The 15,721-nt window shown below is 36.3% G+C and overlaps 1 protein-coding gene across 1 annotated transcript in view; it reads left to right on the plus strand.

The window, feature by feature from the left end:
• Positions 1–15,721, plus strand: part of MDFIC (MyoD family inhibitor domain containing) — a 47,280-nt gene that overhangs the window by 22,192 nt on the left and 9,367 nt on the right. The window contains 1 exon segment of the mRNA XM_052668464.1: positions 10,113–10,382. Coding sequence (XP_052524424.1) covers positions 10,113–10,382 — 270 coding nt within the window.

Raw genomic sequence — 15,721 nt, forward strand, 5'->3', positions numbered from 1 at the left:
TGTGAAAGGAAAAAAAAAACACAGGTATAACTTAAACTGTTACATTTTCATTTAAAATGCTGTTTCGATCTTATGAGTCCTTCTGCTTATATGCAAAACATATAACGTATAACATATAACCGAGAGTTCTTAGACATAAAAACCAGTACTTTTCAGTATAAAGAATAAAGATGATGTAGCACAAATTTCAACTGTTCTACCTGCACTCCATTTAAAAGAAGTAATTGTGATTGGTGTGATAATTAATTTTCTTTTTCCAATAAAAGGAAATGTGTCTTCTAAATAAAAGACAAAGCAGAAGGTTTTATCATAAAAGATCCTGATTCAAAGCATGGACCTCATCCAAATTTAAATGCTATAGGAGTATTTCTAAATAATAGGTGAACTAAATAAAGTTTTATAAGTTGGAAGAAGTATTTTTAATATTTAATAGAGAACGAAAATGATTCCCCATGTATGCTGAGTGCTTTTGAACATGTTGAAATAAGAAAATTCGCTTTCTGTACGTTAGAGATAAAACCCAGTATTCTACTGCTATTCAATCAATTTTGTAGCATAAGGACTTGCAAGTGCTACTGGCCTCTACTATATTGAAATGGCTTGAGCATAATAATTTCACAGAGATTTATATCTTGTTTCATGAACAGAAAGGAGAATCAGAGTTTTAGCTCAGTTGCCGGGTGAAATGAAAAAAAGTTGTATGGATTGTCTTATACAACTGAGATAATTTACCTATTCCTTCATATGATCTGGTACTTTCTCCTTTAAATTAATATGATTGTTTCTCTGAATCTTTGTGCTCGTCACTGGTGATTGTTAATGCGACGCTACATTTTTCTAGCAGTACAGATTTGCAATTGTGTGACTCTGATATCAGAGCTTTCTTGGGAATTGTTTGAGCAGCTTATGTTTTGCTTCCTTTCAGGAAACTTAGTGCATCGTTTTACAGGAAGTTCAGTCTTCACCAGACACAGTCAGCACTCTGACATTTGCTCTTCTGTAAAGGCTGTGTGCATGAGCAGCAGGCAGAAATGCAGATACTATGCAGATACATCTTGCTTCTCTTTCTCCTCCCTTGTTTTTTTTTAGGATTGGGAAATGGACACCTCATACATTCTGCTATGTTTCCCCTTCTCTTTTTCCCACTGACAGTCACTTTGTTAATCAACCATTCTGTTGCAAAGACAAAATTAAGTATTGTTGCGGACCTCACATCCAGTTGCTGCTGACACAGGATTTCTATTTTCCATCATTCATGTGCCTAGGCTCCTGGAGCTTCTCTGACCTTTAGCAGAAGGGGAACTGTTGTTTCAACTCTATCTGAATCACCGTGGAAGTATGATTTTCATTTTACTTCATTGCTTATCAATGAATGGCTTATCATTTAATTATTTCCTTATGTGTAAAGTTTGTAGCAAATGCTTCATCTCTAGTGGATTGTACTTACAATTTTTCTTCTTTTCTGCCCTCACAGATCAAGAGGGCTCATCTCATCATATATTTTTCCCTTTCCTATATTCTTCCCCTCCAGTGCTGTCTTCTGCTGGGTGTTTACTATCTGCTCCTTTTGATGTTTTTTTTCCCCTGCTATTGGCTTAATAGTGTAAAATCCCAAGTTTTTACATGTTCCTTTTGGCTACTACCCATGTGCTTCTCCTCTTCCATTCTCCTCGCAGCTGTGCTTTACTTCTTTCTTCCTTTGGATTTCTGGTATTTGATACCTGATGCCAAACTTTGCATCAGCTCTAGATTGCTAGAAATAATAGCACAGAGAAAATGAGTGCAGCAGAGGGGTCAGAATCTCAGATATCAATTTATATGTTACTGTTTTTGTTATGATCTTCACTCACTACCTTTTCGCATTCTCCATTCTTCTTGTTGTCCTGTTTTTAATCCTGTATCTTTGTGCATCTTGTTAATTTTGTTGATAGCAATTCTGTGAGGCGTTTAGAATTACAGAGATGATGCAAGACAAAGCGGTAAGAGCAGGGGCTGGAGATATCTGAGCTGGAGCGCTTTTTGGAGTCTTGGGAAATTTTGTATATAGGATCAGTGATGAATAAACTTGACCTTTGTGTGTTTGTCTCTCAAAGGTGAGTGCTGAAAGGGCTTGGCTGTGAAGCCAGCTCTGCTCTTTGCCTCACCATTCCATCTTCTTTCCTACAGTTCAATGATAACTAGTTTGTCTGTGGTTGTTGACCTCTGGAGGAAGGGAGTAGAAGATGCTGGAGCCAAGAGGACCTGTTTGTGCACTGGTATAGCCTGTGGCTATTAATGACATTCAGGTTATCTCTCCTGTCTGGTACATCCTGTTGTGCCGCTTATGAAGCAATACCCAGCAAGAGATATCCTGTTGTTTGTAGCTTCTCTTGGAAGTTTGTTTGATTTGGGAACAAGTAACACAGTGGTGAGAGGCATCAAAACTCTTCCAAATATTTGATTTAATGTGTTAGTTTCATGGGACTCCAGTGCGCCTTTATGCATTGGTATAACCATATGTTGTAATATGTACTAATTGCATAAGTGCTGTAATTGTCATGCCAACAGCTTGGATTACCTTTTTGCGCCTGGTGGTTAATTAACCTTCCTTTCAAAATTAGAGCTCCAGAAGCAAACAGTGCTGTTCCTCAGTGAGATGGGATTGTATTGGTTTTGCACCCCTTTGTATCCTTCATAGCATTGGGGACTGTCTTCACATTTATTGAATTACCAATTATTTATGGTCAGGGAATAAATCACTTTTGCCACTTTAGAAATTAACAAAAACAAATACTCTGATTCTTATTCTATGTATCATTTTGTTTTTATATCCGGTTTCTGTAAGACACCATTCTTTAAAAAGCAACATTTAACAAGAACAACAAAAAAATAAAGAGAATCATTATGCCTCTAAATAAGTAAGCTATGTGGAAAACATAGGAAGAAATACCTAAGCATTTCATCTAAATAGAAAAAAAATCACCTTCAGAAGTCATCAGTGGATATGTAAACCACCATTAGTGTGCACACAGAATGCTGGAATGATGACTGTAAATTAATCTGGCATTGCACATGTCTGTGCCATGACTGCCACTGCTGTAAGTAGTTGGAATGCTGTGAAACATAAGAGCAAATACACTGGAGTTCTTTCCCAGTTCCCTAGCAGAACATATGAGGTAGAAAATGGGTAGATAATTGTTACAAGGGGAAAGCTTGGAGTAAAATTTCCCACTTTTGAACACAGCTTTGTATAGGAATCTATCTCCCAGAAATCTGAGTGCTTGTTACCTACAATGGCCTGTTTTGTGTTTGGGTTCTTGTGGATTTTTTATGGCAAGCTACAGCTGTTTGTTCTCATGATTCTTCAGAAGAGCTGCGTCCCACTTTATGCAGATTTAGTATAACAATCACTGCATTATGTGAATCGTTTTTATTTCTGTGTTACATTCTAGAAAGAATTTTTTTATCGTCTGCACGGTTTATCATAAATGGGGATATTTTCAGACTCACTGAGAAACACTGCGGATGGTGGCAAGGTTTGTGTATGATAAGGAAGCAGAGTTTGCTGATAACCTAATGGTAATTAGAAGACAAAAGGATGTTCAGAGTTTTGAGATAGCTGTTAGATGACAGGTGATTAAAAAAATGTGAAGGCTTTACTCAATCTAGCAATGATGAAAATTTGATGTTGCTGTCATTAAAAAAATCAGCAGGCATTTCTTCATTTTGAGAAAACACTTCAGGGAAGAGGATTTGTAAATACAGGAATTCACTCCACGTGTTCAGTTGCCTGTCAACTTTGTAAACCTCTGGCTACTGGCCCTTTTCATGCTTCCCTGTGGTAACTGCTTCTTTTGGAGTATGTCAAAGACGTCTTTAAACAATTTCTGCAACTCTTCAAACAATGTGCGAGATCCTGCGGTGCTTCCAGAGGAAGACACTGCAGGTGTCTTTGCACAGATTGAAGAGTACTTTGGCACCTTCTTGTGCACATGTGTCACCTTCTCAACCCATAAACACACATGCACACATGGCATTCTCGTTGGCCCTTCTCAGATTGAGAACTGACAGCCTTTTCCCTTTGTCCCCCTCCAGCCCCAATTCTGTTATACCTCACACTCCCTGGATGTTCTCAGGCATATTTTAACAAGGTGTTCTCAGTGTGGGCCTTGCAAAACTCATACCAGCAATTTTACTGCAGTATTTTCATTACAAAGGGCATCCTGTTTCATAATAATATATTGTATTCATTTTGAAGATGTCCTCGTGTCTTACAAGAAACAGTTCTAAAAAAGTGGTTGATGCCGTTAGTTGAACTTTGTTTTCCTTGTAAAGTCAGCATGGTATAAAAAATTCAGTGTGAAAAATTGATTTTAAAAGATAGATTGTACCTTGATGGTACCTTGTTATTTAGTTAATGTATGCTTTCTATGATATGGAAGCTGCAGTATATGCCATTTATGTCCTAGAAAATATTCAAAAATAATTGCTGACAAAAGCCACTTCACACATTGACTCAGAGGCACATCTTGTAATCTGAATGTTAATATTCTGGATAGCTAGGCAGAGGAAACTATTGATGTAGTTTGAAGATCCACATAGAGACTAGTCAGGATTTTAGTTAAAATGTGGGGAGGGAGAGAGACTGAGATATTTGAGTTCTCCCAGTTTCACTGAAATTTTATGCTTATTGAGCATATAAATGCATACATATAATTTGTAATAATTTTGAAAAGGTGAGATTTTTCTAGTCAGTTTGAAATGTTGCCTTTTATATTTCAGGAATTTATGTCTTTTCCAGAAGCAATGTGGAATTACCTTAATTTTACTCTAGAATACAGGCGGCTCCTGGTTTTACTGTACAATGCATGTCTATCTGTCATGTGCTTTATTTTTCCCCTCAAGCTTGGGTTTGTGTTATGAAGCAGTACTGATAAGGAACAGAGGCCTGATTCTTACCTTCCTCGCATGTGGTCTCTTCAGTGTGATCCATGCAGAGCGAGCAGGAGCAGCTACCACTGAGATCAAACAATTTCCCAAGCTCAAATTAGCATGTAGATCTTGGCTTTCAGCATTAACAGACCAAAGCAGGACCTCTCTGTTTCCTAAAAGAGTTCATCTGCTTATTGCAGATGCAACTGCAACTTTCTGGGGGAGGCAGAGAAATTCGAAGGATATTCTGAACTGAAATCCTATTTTGTATTGTCCCAATATTTGAAAATGCCAAAGGTTATATTTTTTTACACCCAGCAGTTGTACGTTTTTGTTCCACCCTAGTCCACCTGGAAAAATATTGCCTTTCTGACCTGATCTGATGTCGTGAACTGATTTGTCATAAATGAAGAAAATAAGTGCTCTTAACTCTCTGGGTGTGTGTCAGATGACCAGGCTGTAACTGGAGAGTACTTTTTCCATCGGTGGCATTGGCCAGCCTATAAACTCCACGGGCATCTGTATCAGCTGCCTTGGAATTGCTTTTGATGTGATTAGGCTACTAATTAGCTGTCTCAATTTTCCTCTCCCTCCTGATGCTTTCTTTTGATTCGCTTTGACTCTGAGGAGCCTGTATTCTGTGCATGTGTGGTTTTTTGTTTCATCTAAAATCCCTAATGATAGCTTAAACTGTCCTCTTTTTGATGAGCATTTCCCTGTGTTTACATACATTTTTCTGTTAAATGCATACGTCGGGATTTTTCTTATATGAGTAGCTGTTATTTTGTAGAGGTATAAGCAACGTACTGTCAGTGGGCATACGTATCCATTTTAGGATTATACAGTCAGAATGTGCATATTTACTTCATCCAAAACCATCAGAATCACAGCAAATGTTTAGTATGTGAATATTCACCAGATAGTAACCACACAATTAAATAAGAGCAGAAGTGACTGTGTTAAGGCCCAGTTTGCAGTGACAGGGAAGCAGTGAAACGCGCTAATAGATTATATGCTATAGCAATATATTGCCTTTTTATTGCTTTTCCACAGGCAGCAGATTCATGTATAGTTATTACTAGCTACATTATCTGCTAGTTTTCTATCAAAAAAGATTCAGTGTATTGAATCATTAATCCAGTATTTATCATTCTTATTGAAAATCCACTAGTGTTAGTACTGTATGAAATATTGATTTAAATGTACCGGTTTTGCTAAAGATTAAAAACATATTAACCTAAAAAGCACAGTATTTTTTAGTACATTTGAAACTATTCATTGTGGATGCTTAAACTGACAGTATTTCTATGTTGTGGAAGGAATAAAAAAAAGTCTTCAACATACACTAAGTGACCAATGCCATCCTGATTTGAAGATGCTGAACATTCATCCAACTCATATTTGAAATTTCGATGTGTATTGCTGTTACTGACTATCAAGAATAAAATTTTTGCTCATACATAGTGTAAAATGGGATCTTTTGTAGCAGCACACGGCCTGTTTAGAATGATATAACAGGCGCTGAATGTTCACATATCAAACAAAATGCCATCTTTCTGTAGAAAAGAGGTGTCAAAAAGTTTCTTTGTACCTTTAACGCATGTGATTATGTAGTACAAAATGCAGAGTTTGTAAAATTTCTTGAATATACAGGCAAAAAATGAATAATTCAAAACAACTCATAAGTTCTACATTCTATTGTATCTTTTATAACGCAGGCAGAAGATAGCATTGTGTTCCCAGTAGAGCTGAATTTGCACAAGTTACACCTCTGAAAATGCCAGATGGTCTATGGTCTACTTTTGAGAGCTGTCACATATGTAAAGATTTGAAAAAAGAAAGACAGCTGAATGAGAGCAGTGGATCATTAAAGAGAGAGTGAGAGTCCCTGGGTATCACTGTGTTTTAAGAAGCATTGTGTCGTTCCCCATATTACACTTCTTTTTTTTAAGATAGACACAACCTTTAAAAAATAAGGTAAAAATATTTCGGTTTTAAACGGAGTGGTTGTGGCTTAATCGTGGAACTGTCAGTTGCTTTTGTTCTTTATACTAGAATGCGGTCATATGGTTCCTAATTGCTTTCAAGTGTTTTAACCATAAGATTCAAGTCTCCCTAATGCAAAATTATCAATAAAGTTAAAATAAATTTAAATTGAGATAACTAATTCATTTGGGATTTTGTTCCGTTCTGACTTGACCTGCATATCACATGTGAATACTGTAAAGTCAGTCAGCTAAAAAGTTGTGTGGTAATGAAAAAAGACAGAAGTAAGGGTACTTTGGGAACAGGATTATCAAAAAATAAAAAATAAAAAAGCACAACATCTCCCACCCCCCCAAAAAAAACCCTAACAACAAAAAACGACAACCTGCCCTCCTTAGTAAAAGAAATAATGAAAGCAAAGCCAACTAACTTCTTAGATTCCTATTCACCCAAAATTTGATAGAAAATCTCATCATTTTGTAGATTGAATTTGGGGTAGTTTCCTAAGTTAGTGCTTTATAATAGAGTACCAGAGGTACACAGACAGTTGCAAACTGCAGCCACCAATTTAGCTGGCTTGGAAAAGGTCATAACTGTCAGTTTTAGAAACTTGCATGTTTGCATGTCCAGGCATACAGAATTTTTAGTACTGTCTGTTGCTTGAATGTACTGAGGAAGGATAACCCCTCTGTATCATGTTCAGGCTATCAGTACCGCTCCACAGCTGAGAATCATAGGAAGTGCAGAATGAAGAAAGTGTCTTTGGATGGAACATGAAAAACGCTTTTCCTTAATAACATTTACATCTGAATGGGAAAATGAGAATAAAGCTATGAGGAGTTAGGAGCATGAACTAAACTTTAGAGAGTATTAATTTTGATTCCTGATGCTGCTACTGATTTCATTATTGACTCAAGTTAGGTCTGTGTTAAGATTTTTTTTAATGGAAGGAAAAGCTTTTTTTTGCGCATACATGGAAAATCCTACACAAAGGGTTCCTTGTATTATATTTGTAATGAATCTACTCCGGTTTCACAGTTGTCTTGGAAATCTTACGATAGTTTGGAAGTGTTAACAGAACATTCAACAGAGTTGAAAAGTTCCTTTGGGTATTCAAGAAATGTGTGGATGTAGTACTTAGGGACATGGTTAGTGGGCATGGTGGTGATGGGTTGGTGATTGGACTAAATGATCCTAGAGGTTTTTCCAACCATGATTCTATGATTCTATGCACTGATGCAAAGATATTTTCAGTGAAAGGAACAGCTGCTTCAATATTGCTATTGAAAATATTTTGGGACAAGTTAGTTCAAGCGCTCCTTGATAGCTTTGTGCTGCCGCTCTGGAGCAGTTACTGCTGGCAATGGAAGGGAGTCACCTTTGTCCCTGCTGCAGCTTTGGGGAGTCTACTAATATACATGTCTGCCCCAGCACTTCCTTTCTTTCCTGTAACATACAATTCTCACTTCTGTAAAGTAAGAGTACTGTTAGAGTTGCCTTGTCCTAGTCTGAAGTTGTCAGTGTGGATTGTCTTCTTAAAATTGGGCATGTTGTAGCTAGAAATATCCAACAAAAATAACCAATGGAAAGTAAAAAATCAACCTTTTTTTTTTTTTCTTCAAAATTTGAACTATTCTAAAAATATCCCTGCCTATGAGTGTGACCAAGACTTAGATTAAGACTTGTCTAAAGTTTAATCTGGTGAGTTGGTAATCATTTGAGGGAGCAATCTGATGATGGTATCGATATCCTTGATAAAAGTCCTCGAAACTTCGTTAGGCCTATTCAGAACTCAGAGTTCTTTTAAGGACTTTGTTGCTGTGCGTGTCCTTGTAGTATTTGTCTAAGTTTAGTCATATCAATCTGATCAATGAAGCTGTTTCTTTTAAAGGAAGTTAACTATAATTATCTACACATTTATATCTTATATGTAATCTACAAACAAAGCTACAATGTGAAATCAGAAAATTTATGTAAATCATTTGAAAAGAAAACGAACTGCAGTTCTGAGCACTGTTTTCCTTTACTATTGATTTTGTTTAATCTTGCTGCATTCAGAAGAATATGGGCTTTTTCTTCTGCATAAAATCTGAAAATGGTTGAAGATAGGCCTGCTTGAAAACCACTTTATGTCCAAGCATGATAAAGTAGTATTTTGATTAGGAGAGGTGATTGGGCTGATGCTTTTTGATTATGAAATCTTGTTGTGTTACTATCTGTATAGTTTAATTAGTTTCAGAAGCAAATTGGCTTTTTTAAATAAAAATCCTTAATTGGAAACTAGTGTTTTTATTACAAAGATTCACATTAAAAACTTATCTTCTCTTTTCTTTAGATATATAGACTTTAAATACATGAAGTATTTCCCGTATTATTAAAAATAGACTCCTTTATGATACTGTAGCTTAACAAGGAAAGGAATGATCAAGTTTCATGACCTCTCATTAGAATGATTTTATAACACATTCTCTTGGAGTCCTAACCAGGACGTTGCGGATTCCTACCTTGACAGATTTTGTATTTTTTTGTCTGACCATTTCATTTTGCTGTCATTAAAACCCTAACATGTCCATTATGGCCGTTTGTAACTTCATGATTGTGAAATACAGCGGGGGACTCTAGCCTGCCATGGCTTTGTGCTGTGTTCCCCCCACTTCCTGACAATTTTGAGTGTTTTTGTTCTTTCCAGCAATCCACGAGCTTAGTTTCTAACTAGTATTAATTACTTGAATATTCTTATTCATATCTAATATGCTGGTCTCTTGTGGCTGTCTTTGGGGGTGGCCTTCCCTTGTTGCTCTGGTTATTTTCTAGAGACTGGCAGGTTGCCCAGCCAGAAGTTTCACTTCTGTTACTGCAGACTCTACCTTCTCTTCCATACTTTTTTTTTTTCTTTTAATTTCTGTTTCCCTAATTCTTCTTTGGGCTCCCTTTAACTCAGTTTTCATTCTTTTTTAATCCCACTCTGGGCTTTTTCCTTCTTCCCGTCGCTTGCCTTGTTCTCTCTGCCTGATTCACAAAGAACCAAATACAAGTGCAGTGCTGAGCTAGATCTCATCTAGACATGAGTGAGGCACTTCATAAGTGTTTAATCATAATTATTGTTAATCTTTCTTGTTTTTTCTGGGGATGTTAATTTTTGCCCAGTCTAGCCTAAAGTATTCAGTGTTCAATTTACAGTTTTAATTAACACTTTCTTTCTCTTTCATTTTAAGCACAACCTCAACGTTTGCCTCAGCCAAATACTTCAGCACTGGAAAGGGGTGAGGAAGAAAGTGGCAAAGTGCAAAATGGCCACGCAGGCTTGAGTAATGGAAGTGGAATGCACAACGGAGTCAAGCATGCATCTGCAGACAACAGAAAACTTTCATCTCCTGTTTCAGAAAAAATGCACAGGAAAATTCAGTCCACCTTGTCTGTCAACAGCAATGGCAGCAAGAAGAGTAAAATAAGCTCTGCGTTTTCTCAAAAGCCTTCACCTGAAGGTAAGCAGAAATTCTTATTAAAAAAACAAATGGAATGAAGACTAGCCAAACCCTATTCTCACTAATAATTACACAATCAACTGAAAATAATTGAAGAGCATGACTCATGCTCCAGAAGCAAATAGAAATCATTATGATAAAAAGCAAGTTACTTCCCCAAAGGAAACTATTAAGTATTTGAAGGAAATTGAAGCAATGGGAGATTTGTTGCTTTCAAATATTACGCCAACATAGTCTGGTGATGTTTTCTTCTTTGTAGTTAGTATCGTGAACTGACAGAAACTCCTGTCAACATCATCACAATTATATCAGGGAAAAGTTAAAGCAGTAGTTGAAAACACAGTAAATACTTACTTGCATTAATGGCAGGCTCCAGAAGAGTAGAATTTGCTTTTGAGAATGTTGTGTTAGTAGATATTCTGACTACCTGTGAGGTTTGAACATTATATAAAATAAAGACCTGTATTTGACAATGAATGTCCTTTATGTTGTAAATGATTTGCATGAAGACGCTTCATACTCCCAGTACACTGCTTAAATAAGCAAAAGTAAATAATTCTGCTTTACATTTTAGCTCTGGATGTGTTTTCATTGCTTGCAATTACTCTAATGGTTCCAGTGTTCCTGAGCCTTTCCTCAATCCATTGCTGTCCCATTAGCACTGATATACTCAGAGGGCTTTGCTTCTGCCCATTACAACAAGGGTGCAGAAGCTATATAAATTTTATTTGTTTGAGACAGGCTTTCAGAGTGCAGGCAGGATGCATAGATGTTACTAGTTAAAAAAAAAAAAAAAAAAGTGAGAGGTGAGTAAAGACACAGATTTTCAGAGAAATGGGAGACTGTACTGTTCAGTGAAATGGGGAGGATTCATAGCCGGGATGAAAGCAAAAGGGATCAGAAGGACTGTATGTACTGGCCTGAGTGAATCCCACTGATTTCAGTGGAGTGACTTCTCTTGGCTTCCACTACTTCAATCAAACCTACTGAGTGAATCTATGTAATAATATCAAGTAGAGCTTCACTTGTACTGTGCCATGGGCTGGTCCTTCTTGCTGTAGCCTATTTTCATGTATATCTTCAAGAACTTAATGTTATTTTTCAGTTGGGTTTCAAGTCCTTTAAAATTTCTTTCCCAAATCATAACTTAATATATTCTTGTTGTCTCTTTCCATTCTGTGAAAACTGGTTCACCCTCCAGCATGATATTTTTTGTGTATATTGTTCCTTCATGCATTGCACAGAATATATGGAAATGCAGAGTAATCCTTACTATAACATTCAGTTTCTTGGCTTATGTAATAGTTAGGATTGATTATATTCAGAAGTATACTTGTAATCTTGCAATGTTTTAATTTTCTTTGTTGTAAGGTGGACATGCGTTCTGAGTAGCTTGATGCACCTTGCAAATGTCTGTTGCTCTAAGTTTTCTGTTCATCAACGCAAGTGAAACATTAGTTGTATTGTGCAGTGGTTAAGGTGTATCCAGAGTACACAGATATGCCAAAAAGGGGAATAGTTGTTGGGGAAAAAAAAAATTGTATTTTGCTTTTCAGTTCTGTGCAGATGTGTTTTAAATTTGTGTCTACACAGTGCGCATATGCAAGCCTTCTCACAGTTTCTTCAGTTTTTCAGTAATTTAGCCTGTGAGTCTGTGTGGAGGAACTGTATGTAAGCTCTGAGTAATAGTCTCGATCAGTGACTCTGGCAGTGGTCACTTGACATTTGAAAAATAATGCAAGGAACAAATCATAATGTTAAGAAAAATAATTTATCCATAATATTTAAAAAAATGCTTATGAATTTAAGAAGTGTTAACTCCTTATGAATACTTCTGGAAATCTATACTATAATCTGTATGTACAAAAAGTAGATATAATTAGGTTATTTGTTCAAAAGAACTTTATTGCATTTAAAACAGTAATACATATGCTAGATGAGTGCACATAAATATACATTACTGGAAGAGTGCATTAACAAGTTCTAAAGGTGGGGATTGCAAAGACACTCTTTCAAGATGGTCAGTTAATTGAAACATAACTTCTGCAACTTATTCATTCTGAATCTTTGTGGGTAGCGTTATTTTTGTGAGCAGCTCTGCTTTCTGATCCAGTGACATGGATCTGTAGAAACTACTGAAAAGATTTACAGAAAGATTCAAAGGTTAGGAAACAATTTGAAAGCTTCTGTATTTTTCTTATCAGCTTGACTTTTCTTTAACTTGTGCCATACTAACTTCACAAGCCAAGTGAAGTGTTGAAGAGCTGCTGGATTTGCATTTACTTGAAGGTGTATGTGCTTAGGCACATCTGTACAGTATAGCATTATAGCCTTTGTGTGATCTGGTATGCAATCTTATACAGAAATAAATTATGTTATAATGTCATCAGAAATTAACTTAGCCGTATCAACTTACCAGTGTATCTAGACAATTTTGGTAGAAAGAAATACAAGTAAACATGTATGTTCTAATTCACTTTAATTAAAAAATGCGATTCCTTGTTTGACTTTGGAATATATAGATTTAATTTATATTTATTGTTCTCTTTGCTTCACATCACTTTGCTCCTCTGTGCTCTGCTTTGCTTCACTTCACTCTACCCATTTTTTCTTTGAAACACATTCCATGTGTTTTTACTTCACCTACCCAGCCCAGAGGATATCTTGAGTCCTCTGCACTGTTGCCAATCAGGAAGATAACTGGTTTTGTTAAGTAAATAAAAGTGGCCAGATCAAAATTCAATATGGAGTGCTACTCCCCACAAAATCCCCCTATCATAGTTAACAACTTATTAATTGTTCCATCTGCAAGTTTCACTTGTACTGAACATTACATCTAGTGAGTTGTATTGGAAGTGCTTAAAATGTGAAAGACAACTTGCAATGGTACAGAAGCTTAATTCTGTTTTTTTAAATGAGGACATCATCTATGGAGTCAAGTCATCATACCAGGATATGCTGTTTAGAAATACTTTCACACACAGTGAGGCCTTAGGAGGATGTAAGAGTACTCAATAGCTGAGCTCTTCCTCTGCATCTATTATTAGTCCATATCATCCCTGAAGAAATAGGGTTGTAGTTATATAGGGTTGTATTTATATAGGGTTAGGATGACTTACACTACCAAAAAAAAAAACCCAAAACCCCACAACAAAGGAATTATGAAACAGAAGGAGTTTCTTAAAAAAACCCAAAACATTTCTGAACACTTTCATCTTTATTTTTTGAGAAAGCAATTATTGATAAAAAAAAGTAAATGATGGACAGAGGGAATACTGGTTTTGAAATTGATCTCTTGCTTGTGATCAGGTTGCTGTAAGCACACAAGTCCACAAGTCACTGCATTTCTTAGGGCAGTTACCACAATTGTAACAGCTTGTCAGAATTTGAGTTTAGGGTGACACACATAGTCAGGGTCGAGGTCATACACAGTTACTATGCTCATCTGGAAAGGCAGCTTGTTAAACTAGGATGAGCAGATTGTGAACTTGATTGCTTTATATGCAGTAGATTTTGCTTTCTTTCTTCCCAGGCCATCTAAACCAGGAATGCAGGAAAAGGCATCTTCTTTCCAAATTCTGTTTTTTTTTTTTTTAAATAAAGATAGGTTATAGGAAGTGAGATAAGCCTGGTTGCTGGAGTCAATAAAGAAAAGTCTTCTGGATTGTATATCCTGTGTATCCTGCATTAGAGATGCAGCAATCTCACCCAACATGTGTGTTTTTTTTCTTAAAATTAGAAGTTGAAAATTCAACACTTCAGGATGCATTTGAATGTAACAGTTTTTTCTTCAATTTAGTATCAACTTCATCATCTGCTTTATATTTGGATATGATGAGCCCTATTTGACTTGTGTCGCTGTCTACATTAATTAGACATAATTATACATTAATTAGAATGTGATACTGATGTCTTAACTGAAAACAAAACAAATCCAACAAACAGTTTTATAGCGGCAGTCTTAAGAACCAATATGTGCATATACAAAGAACGTAGTGAGTAGTTGTCTTAGCAGGATAACAGACCTCTATTTGAAGTAGTGGATCTTGTTTTGGTTTGTATAACTTTATATAAACTGGCATAATTTTCAGTCAACTTCCCTTTCCTTTTGGGCGTATGATTTTGAAGAGGATTTTTTGTCTCTCAATGCAGTAGTTTTTTGGGTTTTTTTAGAAATACTGTTCTGTCTCTAGATTGGTATCACAGATATCCTAATATTGCAGAAATATCTACTAGCAATTAAAGTCCCTCCTTTCCTCTTTATTTTCCTTCGTCTCTTTCCCTTTCTCTCTTTTCATTTCTCTTTTTCTTATATACAATTCTGAAATCCATACCACCAACATTTAGGCAGCTACTTAATTAAATATCTTTCTAACCTCTTTACTTGTGCCAAAAGTTCTAATATTATCTTTTGGAACTTGATTTAATCTGGAGCTCTGCCTGAGTACTTCATTATTTCTAACAGTATTTTTGTTAGACAGCGTTGTAGCAGAAGGCAGTTGTCAGTCAGTGTGCAAATAACATCATATGATCAAAACATAATTTTTAACAGGGCATTTTGAAAAGTGATGTATTTTAAGTGTGGTTATATTTTGTTTGCATAGAAATCTTGGCAGGTGATTTACACATTGTGTTAAATGAGCAAGTGGAACACGGGGCCTGTAATGAAGAAAGGTCTTTCCACAGCATCTGTTTTATAAGGTCACAGTCCAGCTGGCATCTGACTAGTCTCAGTATTTGCCATGATGAGCAATGGGAATGAAAGTTGCAGATTCAAAGGAAGCCTTAGGTATTGGAAATTTGCATGTTTCGTAGTATGTTTACCAGCTGGATCATTTTTCTTCTGAGGTTATGGCTATATTAAGAGTTTAAAATATAGGCTTTGATGAAAGTTTCCATGTGTGTTGTAAATGTAATTTAACCATTCAAGCAGTATTTTAATTTTCTTGATCAAGAGAGATGATCATTTTATATTTTAAAATGCTGAAATATCACCTATCATAATGTGTAACTTTCTTGTCCCCCATATAAATGTGGCTCTGTTATCTAGGGATAGCTATATTCCACATGACACGTTGGTTTGTTCTCTCTAGATTTCTTATTTTCATGTCACAGTTTTACCGGGTGTAGTGAATTTTCTAAAAGGGGATGGGTAGCAGAAGCTGCACAGAATCTGCATACATTATGGCCACAGTGTTGCTCGTGCACACACGCAGCCACTCTAAGCTGACATCCCAGTGTGGCTATCACATACCCCCTGCAAACCTGGGCTGGGGGTGCTTCTCCATGGCTCACTCCTGTTGGTAGGTGAGTGCTGTGCCGCTCTGGTCAGGGCTGTT

The sequence above is a fragment of the Tympanuchus pallidicinctus genome, unplaced genomic scaffold (genome assembly GCF_026119805.1).
Source record: "Tympanuchus pallidicinctus isolate F22 unplaced genomic scaffold, pur_lepc_1.0 scaffold8, whole genome shotgun sequence".
In the NCBI taxonomy this organism is placed as follows: Eukaryota; Metazoa; Chordata; class Aves; order Galliformes; family Phasianidae; genus Tympanuchus; species Tympanuchus pallidicinctus.